General features: G+C 26.9%; 1 protein-coding gene across 2 annotated transcripts in view; it reads left to right on the forward strand.

Annotated features, from left to right (window-relative positions):
• The window catches only part of LOC136071832 (tissue alpha-L-fucosidase-like), an 89,050-nt gene extending 77,177 nt beyond the window's left edge, over window positions 1-11,873 (forward strand). For both annotated transcript variants that reach the window (XM_065797284.1, XM_065797285.1), the window contains exons 7-10: window positions 1,683-1,780; window positions 11,083-11,215; window positions 11,285-11,455; window positions 11,531-11,873. In XM_065797284.1, the coding sequence (XP_065653356.1) occupies window positions 1,683-1,780; window positions 11,083-11,215; window positions 11,285-11,455; window positions 11,531-11,765 (637 nt within the window). In that variant the 3' untranslated portion in view covers window positions 11,766-11,873. The remainder of the gene's footprint in view (window positions 1-1,682; window positions 1,781-11,082; window positions 11,216-11,284; window positions 11,456-11,530) is intronic.
• The last annotated feature ends 988 nt before the right edge of the window (window positions 11,874-12,861 follow it).

Raw genomic sequence — 12,861 nt, forward strand, 5'->3', positions numbered from 1 at the left:
CATTAGTTTTTGCCTCCTTATGTAAAATGCTTTTATTGTGAGAGTTGATAATGGATTTTATGTTTGGCATGCAGGAATATCTTATTTTGATTGTGTTTCTATTAAATATTTTACAAAGTCTGTGGTTAACTAGAAAGTGGAGGTCAATGAGGTTCAAAAAACATTTACCTATTTTTGTAACAACATTCGCACTGAAAGGAGTATTATACCAAATTATCTTGCGTTTATGGTTGTCGTTTTTTGATTTTATACTTGGATGGTATGCAAGTTAGCAATTGTAACCCGATTTTTTCAATGCTTCTTGATAAGGAGGAATACTTTCTTTAAAAATCGATTCACTTGACAATGCTGCTGATAATCTTAATTCAATAGTCCTAGGAATACTTTTTATTACGATCGGTGGATGATTAGAACTAATATGTATATAATTCAGTATATTATATGGTTTGCGGTATGGCTGAAAAGAACCATCGTTAAGGTTTAGCGTTAAATCGAGATAGTTAACTATTTTCAAATTGCATTTAATAGAGATAAGAAGATTGTTATTTTTAAAAACTTGTACAAAATGTTTCTTTATCCTCTCCATTTCCTGACAACTTTAATTCCTAAACATAGCTAGTCCATCATCTCGATATATACTGAAATTGCTTTTATCATAAAACTGCGAGATTTGATGCAAAATAAAAATCCTAACTAATTTGCAAATATCCGTGCCATTAAAGGCCCCCATAGTGACATTGAATAATCCTCCCTTTTTCTTAATCTCTATTTTTACATTCTTAAATATAATAAAAATCACACTTAATAACCATAAGCTTAAATCATACAACCTCAGAAATAGTTTTGCGTTATATAGTTCATTTATACTCTCTGCCTTAATTTTGCCTTGAATTTATTAAGCCTTATTAATGTTTCAATTTTATTTGTATGTACTTTATTCCCACCACAAAGTTTTATTTTTATTTTTATTATTTATTATACAAATTATTTATTACAAAATATTAGGGGTGTTCCCACCACAAAGTAGTTTAAGGGGTGTATACAGCTTTTAGTTTAATTTCTTAAGTTGAATAGCTTAACTTTTAATTTAATATTGTAAGATTTTTGTCAGATGGAAGGTTGTTAAAAAATGTAAACCATACAACCCAACATCAAGAGTTTGTAACCTTTGTTTGGTTATACATCCAAATTTTGATATATAAAGGAGAAAACCTACTAAATACAAGGAGTGAAATAATCTCGAAGTGCAGGCACAAAAATAAGTTTCTTATTTCTTTAAAAAATCTCTTTTGATACCGAAGATTGATCCTGGTTGGTGTACGTCACGTTAAACTTTCAAAACTTTAAAAATTTTGTTTCCATGGAGTCATTAGAACTCACGCCACCGTATTTCTAATTGAAATTTTAACGTTTAATTTTAATTTTGTAATATGATGATGATTGCATGAAACTTAAAGTTCCATAATAAAAGTTTTTTCTTTATCGTTTTTAATTATAATTATAAATCGTTCTGTTTTGAAATTTGTATGTAATCAAAATAAATTTCCTAAATATTGAGCGCTTTTCAACGAACAAGAGTTTTGTATTATTTTAATGTATATATATATATATATATATATATATATATATATATATATATATATATATATATATATATATTTATTTTATATTTATATATTTAGTCCTGTTAGAGACAACGTAGTGGTAAATGATCGATGGGGAAAAGATGCAAACTGTAACCACGGAGATATCAAAACGTGCAGTGATCGATATAATCCAGGTAGGTAAAATTTTACTTTTTCCAAGAAGGTAAAGTTCTGATAGTTCAAGATAATTCAATCACTAAAAGGCTGTTTAATCTTTTTACATTAATTGTTTTAGTAAAAAAATGTAAAAAAATGAACTGAGATAAAAGACATTAACACTATAAGCAAAAAAGTATATATATTTTTTAATCAGAAGTATAAGGATATCCTCCTCAATATTTACTATGTTATTTGCTGTTAAAAATAATAGCTACTTTCGTGTTTGTAAAATATACAAATTGCGGGGTAAGGAGACAGAATATCTTAGCACTCGGAAATAAGAAGTCTTATTTCCGAGCGCCTGATAATCCGTAAATAATATAGTCATTCAAAACATGTCTTTAAAAATGTTGTCAAACATAAATACAAAACAATTGAAAAATAAATAAATTTAAAAAAATAAATTTTGAAAAAAAAAAGTAATAAATTCTTGAATTTTTTACCTTTATTTTTACAACAAAACAAAGATAATAAATTTTAAAAATAAAAACAAACAAAAAAAGAATATTCAAAATTATATGCATCAATTTCTTAATTAATACAATTAAGGATTCAGAAGTAAGAAATATAAAGAATTAAAAATTTAAAGTAAAACTTATTTTTATATGGAATGAGAAAATATAAAATAAAAAATAATTTTTTTTTTGGTTTTTCGATTGAAAAGTAAGCTTATTGAAAAGAAATTATATCTTTTGAACGCCACGATTTTTATTGAGTATATTTTTTAACGAAAAAAACAATGTATTTTTTACCTGATGATTGCTAAACACATGAAACTTTTAGTAGTAAAAAATCATGTAGTTATTCTTATTTAATCTCGTCAAAAAATCAATTATATAGCTCTGATATCATTCATCGAGCACTCTTGCTGAATAAATGCTCTCAGTAAAAATAAACTTACTTATTTATATCGCTCCTTACGCTAATTGTTTAGCACTCTACTGCATAGATTCCACACCATGGAGAAAATTGATTTTAACTACTCGTTAAAAAATATACCAATACCAAAGAAAGCCAGTTATAAACAGCAGCTGATAGAAAAAACTTTATCAAGTTATTTTTTAAAAACGAAACATGGAAGAAAAACTAAGCACACAACTGCTTTGATGTCACAATACGTTGTTTTGACGGTGCAGAAGTTTGTGAACTGGTGGGCCTATATATATTAGACTCACTATCTAAAATAATAAATAAAGAAGACGTTGGACTATATCATGACGATGGTCTGATGGTACTTCGTAAAAACCTGCATTACAAATTGATAGAATACGAAAAAACGTAGTTACGTTTTTTCTTTTTTAAAACCGATCTATTTTAGAACCGATCATTTTTATAACTCTAATTTTAATTAGAGTTATAAAAATGATCGGTTTTAAAATAGAGATCCAAACAAACCTACCCGCAGTCAACTTCTTAGATGTATCCTCTAACTTAGATAAAACCTCCTACCAACCTTTCAAAAAATCAAATGAATATCTACGTTACATCCACTCTGATTCCAACCACCCTCCGCAAATAATAAAGCAAATCCTTATCTCTATCAACAACAGATTATCACAAAATTCCTCAAAAGAAAAAACATTTAACTTATCTATACCAGAATACGAAGATGATTTAAGAAGAAATGATTTCACTAATTTTAATTTAAAGTATTACCCCAAAAAAGAGAAAAAAGACAAGAAAAAGAAATATAATATCGTTTAACCCCCCGTACAGTAAAAGCGTTTCTACTAATGTCGGACAATTGTTCCTAAACTAAATCGACAAACACTTTCCAACATCTTACTCCAAAAGTAAACTGTTCAATCGAAACACCATCAAATTGAGTTACAGCTGCACCAAAAATATCAAAATTATAATAAAAAGCCACAACGAGAAAATTAGTTCAGAAAGACCAAAAGAATACCGACCCTGCAACTGCATAAAGAAAGAAAACTGTCCTATAGTAGGAAAATGTAGAGCCTCTAATGTTATTTATAAATGTATAGTATCTATAACACCCCAGAAAAAGTATATATTGGCCTAGCAGAAGGTGAATGGAAGAAAAGATGGGGCTAACCACAAACACTCATTCATAAATTAAAAGAAAAAAAGATTCAACCACCCTTTCAAAGTATATATGGCAGATAAATGAAAACTTAAAAATAACACCAAAATTAATTTGGTCAATAATTAAGCAAGTCCCCGCCTACAGCAACTTAACAAAAAAAATGCTTTCTTTGCCTTCATGAAAAACTTTGCATAATATCATACAAAGGTACGCAAAAATTATTGAATAAAAAAACAGAAATTATATTTAAGTGCTGTCAAAAAACCAAGTTCTTGCTTGACAACCACGAGCCCAAAGATTAAAAAACCAAACCACGCTCGCGAAATAGTTATAGTTTTATATTTGTTTTTGAACGCCACGATGTTTATTGAGTATATTTTTTAACGAAAAGAACAATGTATTTTTTACTTGACGATTGCTAAACTCATGAAATTTTTAGTATTAAAAAATCATGCAGTTATTTTTATTTAATCTCGTCAAAAAGTCAATTATATATATATATATATATATATATATATATATATATATATATATATATATATATATATATATATATATATATATATATATATATATATATATATATATATATATATATATACTCGTCTAGTTTTTTTTCCTGAAATCTTTTATATGAGTGTAGACTTATGTACATTTATATAAAAATTATGAACCTTAACTTTTTGTAAAACAATTAACGTCCTGTGTCATTAATCAATGAACCTTGATGAAAATAAACGATAAAGAAAAAGGACCTGGTCAGTTTGATCTAAAATAACATCCCAAATGCCCAGACCAAGCATGTGATTAATGGAGCCTTTACAATTTAAAAGAAGATAACCATCAACACCAAGATCACAAGATGAGACAGCCGAACTTAATTTAGTCTCACAAATAGCAAGTAAATCAGGTGAGCTTTGCAAGAGATAAGACTCAATAGGAGAAAAGTTACTTGGAGGACCACAAAAATTGAAAGATTTCTTATTAAAATGATACATTTAGAGAACTTGGTAATAACGATGGTTTTTTGTATTATATATTTTTTGATAATTTAGTCATTTTTTAAAGTAGTTAAAGGACTTGACTCAAGCACAAATAGTACTCAGTACACTATCTAATAGTCCAAGCAATTGTCTTATTACTGTTAAAAAACCCTAAGCCAAAACAAAGGGCTCTAAATGCGGCCTCGACAATGCACACCAAAAGTACGAACAAGGACACCATCAATGCGCAATATCGCGCTGTTAAGACTCTGATACTTTACAGCTGTCAATGGAATAAACCTCTATGAGAGCTTCCACAAATTTTGGGAAACCTGACTACAATCCGGCTTCAAAACCATAAAACCGAGTTTTAGAGCTGTTCCTTCATTATGAGATAAGAATAAGTTGCCTTGTCATAAAAACAGAGACATAAGCAATACCAATGCAATGAGTGAAGAAATTCAAGCATTTAACATCCCTAACTGGAAACAATATGCTGTTAATACATACGCGCAAGCCTAATAGATGACGAAGGAGTGCAAAACTAGTCAACAGATAGAATCCGTTTACTTCTTAATTTGCCGTTTAATACCCCTGTGTTTCCAGTTCAAATCCTATCACTTTATATTTTATAAAGTATAGAAGTCAGTAATAAGTATAGATATTCTCAGTGCAGAATAGACTTACCAAGACCTGCATTTTACGGGTCAGGGCAGCTAGTGTTATTTTTAATGTGCTAAAACTCCCTTAAAATTATATGTTAATAAACTAAAGGTAATGTATTTTAAAATAAGGACGCATCAAATTTTTATTTGGAATAAAAAATATCAAATATGAAAAATTCTGAAAATTTGTTCTATATGGCCAAATATTACTGGTGTATGTATGTTGCATGCTGTAGCTGGGGTAACTCTTGTCCAATTTTGCTTATCTTAGTTTCATTTTTTTTAGTTTTTTTTAATTTATAAATATAGAAATCAGGGAGAATAGCTTTATTTCTAAAAAAAGTTTATTTTCACTCAACCCTACTTTTTTATTTTAATTTTTTTTTGTTAGAGTATTATATTATTATTAATATTATTACTATTATTATTATTAAATTTAATCTATAACGGAAAAATTCATGAAGCTGGGATTGAAACCAATTCCTGCTATGATAGATCTAGTAGGATTAATAAAATAAAAATAAAAAGCTTGAAATTAAAAATTTTAAAAGAAAAAAAAACATATATAATAAATTGAAGCTCATAAATCTTTTATAATTTAAATACATTAGAAAACATTTTTTTATAATTGAAAAAGATGGAGAATTAATGAAAATTAAGAACATTTAGAAGATTTAAATATATTTATAAAACAAACAAGCAAAAACAACAATTAAAGCAAATCATAAAACACTGTTTTAAATAGTCACACAAAAATCTTATTTTAAAATATAATGAAAGAGTGTTTGTATTGTTACAGTTTATTATATATTTTTTTATAGTTCTCTTTCATATATTGATAGATCTCATGTTTCATACTTTTATACTTTCGTCAAAAATCGAGTACCACATGCGTGGTTCTCGACATGTAGTTAAGAAGTCAGATTTTTTAAGTGGGGTTAGTGGAATGTACTAGTTACTTATTGAGTGTCTTGTTTTATATTTATGATTAATTACAAGACATTTTTATATAAATGTTTTGGAACTATTTTATTTTGTAGTTTAAGCATAAATATTAAGTTATGGTAAATATTTAGTTCATAAAGATTGAGAGCATTAACTTCCTTCAGTAACGGCAAGGTATTTTTGTATATATCTACGCCAAAAATTAATCGACTTGCTAGCTTTTATTTAGTGTAAATATTTTTTAAGTAAGATAAACGATTACTTCTCAGAGCAATATTACAATAAACGATTACTTCTCAGAGCAATTTTACAATAAACGATTACTTCTCAGAGCAATATTACAATAAACGATTACTTCTCAGAGCAATATTACAATAGATAATATGACTATGTATAAAAAAGCACATTTTTTAAACGTGTTTTATTTAAAAAATATTTTGCCTTGTACATTATCCCGAGAAATATTAAAACTTTGTTTTAAAAAAACTTTATATGACTTTAACATTTTATATGTCCATCGAAAATTATCTAATTTTTATTGAAAAAACTCTTCTTTTTTTTAGTATTGTTAATTATTAGTTTCGGTAATTTTTGAAGGAGGTTTTCAGATTTAGACGGTATAATAAATAAATATACTTTGTTAATACTTAATGAAAGTTTATTTGCAAGTCATCAAAGAATTTACTCATTAAAATATGATAGCTCTGCGTCTTCTCAATAAAAAAAATTTTTAAATTTGAATCTGTAAAGAAAACATGAGTGTCATTTACACAAATAATATAATCAAATATTTTTGAAAACAAATAAAGACCATTCACATAAAATAAAAACACCAAAGGTCTAAGTATTGATCATTGTGGAATACCGCAACTCATTATTTCAAATTGTGAATATGTTAAATCATAAGGTACTCCTTGTTTGCAACTTTCTAGACAACATTACAGTATTTTAAGTTAGATTATAATACTCCGTAATTGCGTTATTTGTAGAAAAAAATCTTGTGCACAAGATGCTCAAGCATGGTTTACATTTTCAAATATTGTAGATAGATTCAGGAAAACTTCCGGTGTATCACTATTGTTTTCAAAACCATTCATTATTTGAATGGAAAGATGAAAAATTATATGTTCTATGGAATAATTTTTTCGAAAACCAACTGTTTATAAAAAAGAATGTTATTTTTTCATGATAGTTGTACATTATGTTATACATAATTCGCTAAAGTACTTTGGAAAGGCAGGAAAATATGGATATTGGACTGTAGTTTGATTTTTTAGAATTTTTTTCTAGAACTAATAATATGTAATTTTCTTTGCTTTTTAAGCAATGATTACCCATTTAAATCTTTTAAAGCTTAGAAGTTTTTAGCGACTTGGGCCTTGTGACATAACTACAAACTCTGAATACCGGTTATTAGTTTAATTAGGAAAATTTTAATGGAAGCTATTTAAACTCAAGTTATAACTTTGTGAAAATGTTGTCGAAAATAAAAATCTAAAAAAGAATTTAGAAGAATTTTATTTCTATATTTGAACATAGAAATTAGAATCTGATTCAAATTAGGTTTTTCCATGTTTAAGGCACATATTTTACCACCACATTAGTAGGATTATCCATTCTACTTAGGTAATGACTTTGAAAACTTTGTTACTTGATTAATTTTGTTTTATGTATATTAGCCCATACTATATTAGATATAGCTTATGAGAGGAGATTATGGATTAGACTAAAATAAAGTTTTTTCGTGAACTAAAATCAGGATGTCATCGAGATTTATATAAAATGTCTATTGCATAATATATTTTTAAATCAATTTGGCCTATATGGTTTACCAATGACAATATTTCATCTATTGGTACACCAAGAAACTTTTTATATTTTTCAAGCTTTATTTTTTGATAAATAATGGAGTTTTTAACGAAAGATTTATTGATTGATCGGATGTATAAAATAAAATTTAAATAGTTTTTTTTTACAATTTAAAGAAACTAACCCGATAACTTTAGCCATAAGTTTAAGTTATCCAGTTTAGTAATCATTGTGTCAAACATTGAATTCAAATTATTATGATTGTAAAACAAAGTTGCATTATTAGCATACATTATTGAAAATACTATAGATGACGCCCTATACATGTTATTGATATAAATTAAAAACAATAGAGGTCCTAGAATTGATCCCTACGGGACCTCACACTTATAAGGAAGAACACTTGGTTCTTTATTCATTAAAACTGCTTTCTGTTTCTCAGATAATTTTTTTGCCAATTTATACATTGTTCCTTTGATATCATTACATTTTTTATTGATAATAAAATTCCGTGGTCAACTCAAATGTCTGCGAAAGATTAATTAATACGCCCAATATCTTCTCATCCTTATCGAAAGATTTATATATTTTATTTGTCATTTATATGCTATAAAAGATAAAAATATATATTTGTCAGTTATATGCAATAAAAGATTGAAATATTTTATTTTTCAGATATATGCTATGAATCCAAATATAAACTAATAAAATATTATTAAAACTCAAAATAAATACATTTGAAGAAGGATTCTATTTAAATAATATTTATTTAAATAGACATTTGATTATTCTACGTAATAAAATAAAAAAAATAGCCAAGATAAAACTTCATAAAAAGTGATAAGCAGCTACTTGTATTGTTTTTAGAAAATAGTTAAAAACATCATATAATATTAATGCAAGTATTATTAAACGTTTAGCTTATATATATGTGTGTGTGTGTGTGTGTGTGTGTGTGTGTGTGTGTGTGTGTGTGTGTGTGTGTGTGTGTGTGTGTGTGTGTGTGTGTGTGTGTGTGTGTGTATTTACTTTTAAAATAGTTTTTGAATTTAAAAAAAAACTTTAATTTAAATGAAAAACCCTAATTTCTAACAATATTACTCAATTTTACTACATCTAAAACTACAAAATAAAGTGAAAAATTATTTTGATAGTTTATTTACTTTTATTTAATATTTCCTTTTGAATAATTTTTATTTTTTATTTTACCAGTTGTAGTTTGCCAGTTATTTAACAACATTTTTTATGCTTTAAATTTAATATTTATAGATAAAATCATTTTAGAGAAAACTCTTTGAAAATTTGAAAATGGATTTTTTTTTAATTATTTAAATGCCATCTTTTCCAATAAATCAAACGTTCAGCTCCTGGCTTAGTAAGACTTAAATTTCTGATTAAATCATTTACTTTACTTTATGTCTTTGCTGCTTATACTTTTTGATTCATGAAATGTACACGTAGCTTTGTATAAGAAAGAAAATAATCGTCGCAACTTTAATATACACGTAAATAACAGTAACGTTTAAAATTTCATTAAAAAATTTATGCATAGTTAAATACTTTATGTTTAATTAAATTAAATAGTATGATGTGAAGCATACTTACATTTTTGAAGCCCGATTTAAAAATTACTAACTTTAAATATATATATAGTGTGAAGCAAAATTATTTCTCATCAAAGTTGTTTCTTTGTGCTCAATAGTTTAGCTTCATTTATTTTTTTCTAAGGTGCTCAACTTACCCCTACTAGACAAGGTGATACACTAGTTAGGTTTTAGAGAGACCAGTTAGACTTAGGAAAAAACGGCTAATTTTTATTAAAAGTTCAATAAATAACCATAAAAAAAATTCAATTTTTTTTGTTCAAAATAGAAAAAGTACCCGTGTATCTTACTCAACAGCTTTCCAGCAGTCGTTTGTTGCGCATTGTGTTAATATTCTAACTAATAATAAATAAATATAATAATATAAAATAATAATGTAATAAATATTTATATATAATATATATAATAATATGAAAATATAATAAATATATTTATATATATAATAAATATAATAATATAAAAATAAATATAATAAATAAACTTTTATCTATTAGATGCTTTGTCACGCAATGCGTAGTTTTTGAGATATTTTAATTGTCTAATTTGCCATTATGCCACTTAACTAGCCCCGTTCTACCCTAGCTACTTTGGTTTATATAGTATAATAGCTGCATACATAGCAAAGCATATCATGAAAATTTGACAACTTTAGTACCCATTATGAAAAGAATATTACTTAATTTATAAAAGAATATTCAATCAGTACAAATGCGTATATAATGCGTATTAGATATCTATTTAGAGTAGCCTAATATTTAAAAAAAAAGTAAGTTTTGTTTAAAGCGCAAAGTTCAAATGCGTATTTGAAAACAGTCACGCAAAACGTTTTTTATACGTTTTATGAAAGACTTAACGACGCTGAAACGCAAAACTTTCTATTTAAAGTACCTAATAATAAAGTATTTTTCTGTCAACAATATAAGTATTGTTATATGTTTTGAAACCCACTACTTTTCTTCTCTCATTCAAACCTAGGCTGAGAGAAAAACTCACAAACAGCCTTCCATGAAATATTGTTTGGGGCACTGACGTTGTTTGGGAGCTCAGTTACCGTTTCGTGCTAAAAATGTTATAACTTTAATACGGTCAATGATGCAGAAAAACTTAAAGAATTATCAGTGTAAATGAATTAATAAACAATAAAAAATTACAGTGGGCAAAACCTTTTCAAAAAATTTTTATCTGTGTTTTTTATTGAGTAACGTTTATGATTATATTTAGGTAAAATTATGCCTTTTAAATGGGAAAATGCTATGACAATTGACAAAGAGTCATGGGGTTACAGAAAAGAAGCCAAACTTGAAAGTTACATAAAAACAAGCGAAATAATTAAAAGCCTTGTTGAGACAGTTAGGTAAATCGAGTTTAGTTATTATTTAAATGCAAGTTATATAGGTATTGGTATAAACAAAATACTTTTTAGTTATGGCGGAAATTTACTTCTTAATGTTGGGCCAACAGCAGATGGACGAATTATACCAATATACGAGGAAAGGCTCCGTGATATTGGAAAATGGCTTCGAATAAATGGCGAAGCTATCTACGGAAGCCAGCCATGGAGAGTTCAAAAAGATTTTAATAGCGAGAACGTATGGTACGTATAATTTCTTATTATTTCTAATTGTTTTAAAGTTTTTGTTTGCTAAATTTTATTTGTTTAACCTCCTAGGTATACTAAAAAATTGCATAGCGTCTATGCAATTCTGTGTGGTTGGCCAGAAAATAGATATTTGCACTTGGGCTCGCCAAAAACAAATTCATTAACAAGTGTAACGTTGTTGGGTTATTCCGATAGTATTGTTTTCAAATTAGATCGAGGTATTCAAATTGATTTATACCAGATATATCGATCTCTTTCTTCTAGTGATCATGCATGGACATTTGTGTTAAAAAATGTAAAATAATAGTTATTTTTAAATAAATTACGAAGAAATTCATATGTATTTTGTAAAAATAATTGTAAAGTATCTAATGTAGAGTTAGTTGTAACAAAATAACACAGTTATTATGGATTCTGTTTATGCCAACCTAGTTTACCCTAGAACATTACTTATATAGGGTGATATATCAGCTTACATATCATGATACCCTGTGATGCAAATTTTGAAATCTTTTAATTTTCTCCGTGGACTAAAATTTAATTTGAAAAAACCTATATAATGAGAACAGCTCTTTTTACAAGTTACTGCAAATGTAGCCAATAGGCTTTGTCAAACTCTCTAAATTTTCAAGTTCACTAGCTCACTGGTTCGTTCACTTTTTTTAAAATAAGGGTTACATGAGTGTTCTGCTATGTAATAACAACAATTTTTATTAAAATGTTTTATTGCTCCATGTATCATTTTCATTCTATAGACCAAAATATTGATTTGTTGATTTAAAGCATGATTTGACTTGGCTTTTTCTTAAATCTCAGCATTTCCTAAAGTTTAAACTCCTATTAAAATGAAAAACTTGGCTGAAAAAAGTGCAACATCTGATCAAAGGACTACCAGTTGGGAAAGCAAGGAAAATACGTCTCTGTTAACAATTTTTTATTGAATTGTGAAATCTGCTTAAATAGATTTATTTTTTAAATTAAGTGAATTTTTTTTTTAAACCCTTTTTTCATATTACTTCAATACCATAAGATAATAAAAATCTTATGTATAGATGCTTAACCCATAATAGGTAATTTAAAGTATGACTGGGTTGGCGGAATGTGGTTCAGGGATAGAGTTTTTAACGCTGGTTTCTAATAATTTAACTAAAATATATAGATACCGTTACAAACATAATTCCACGTGAGAATATTTCTGTATCTGTAACATGTCTGAGCTAGCTTTTAGAACCAGAAGATAATATAAATCCTATGTATATAAAAAAAAAAACCTATCTTAAAAACACGAATAACGTTACCATGCTTGATTATGAATTAGGCTATGAAGAATTAGAGGCAGCCTTTGCCTCCTTAAAAAAAAAAAAGGCTCCAGGATTTGATGAGATATCTAGTGATATAGT

The sequence above is a fragment of the Hydra vulgaris genome, chromosome 05, assembly GCF_038396675.1.
Source record: "Hydra vulgaris chromosome 05, alternate assembly HydraT2T_AEP".
Taxonomy (NCBI): domain Eukaryota; kingdom Metazoa; phylum Cnidaria; class Hydrozoa; order Anthoathecata; family Hydridae; genus Hydra; species Hydra vulgaris.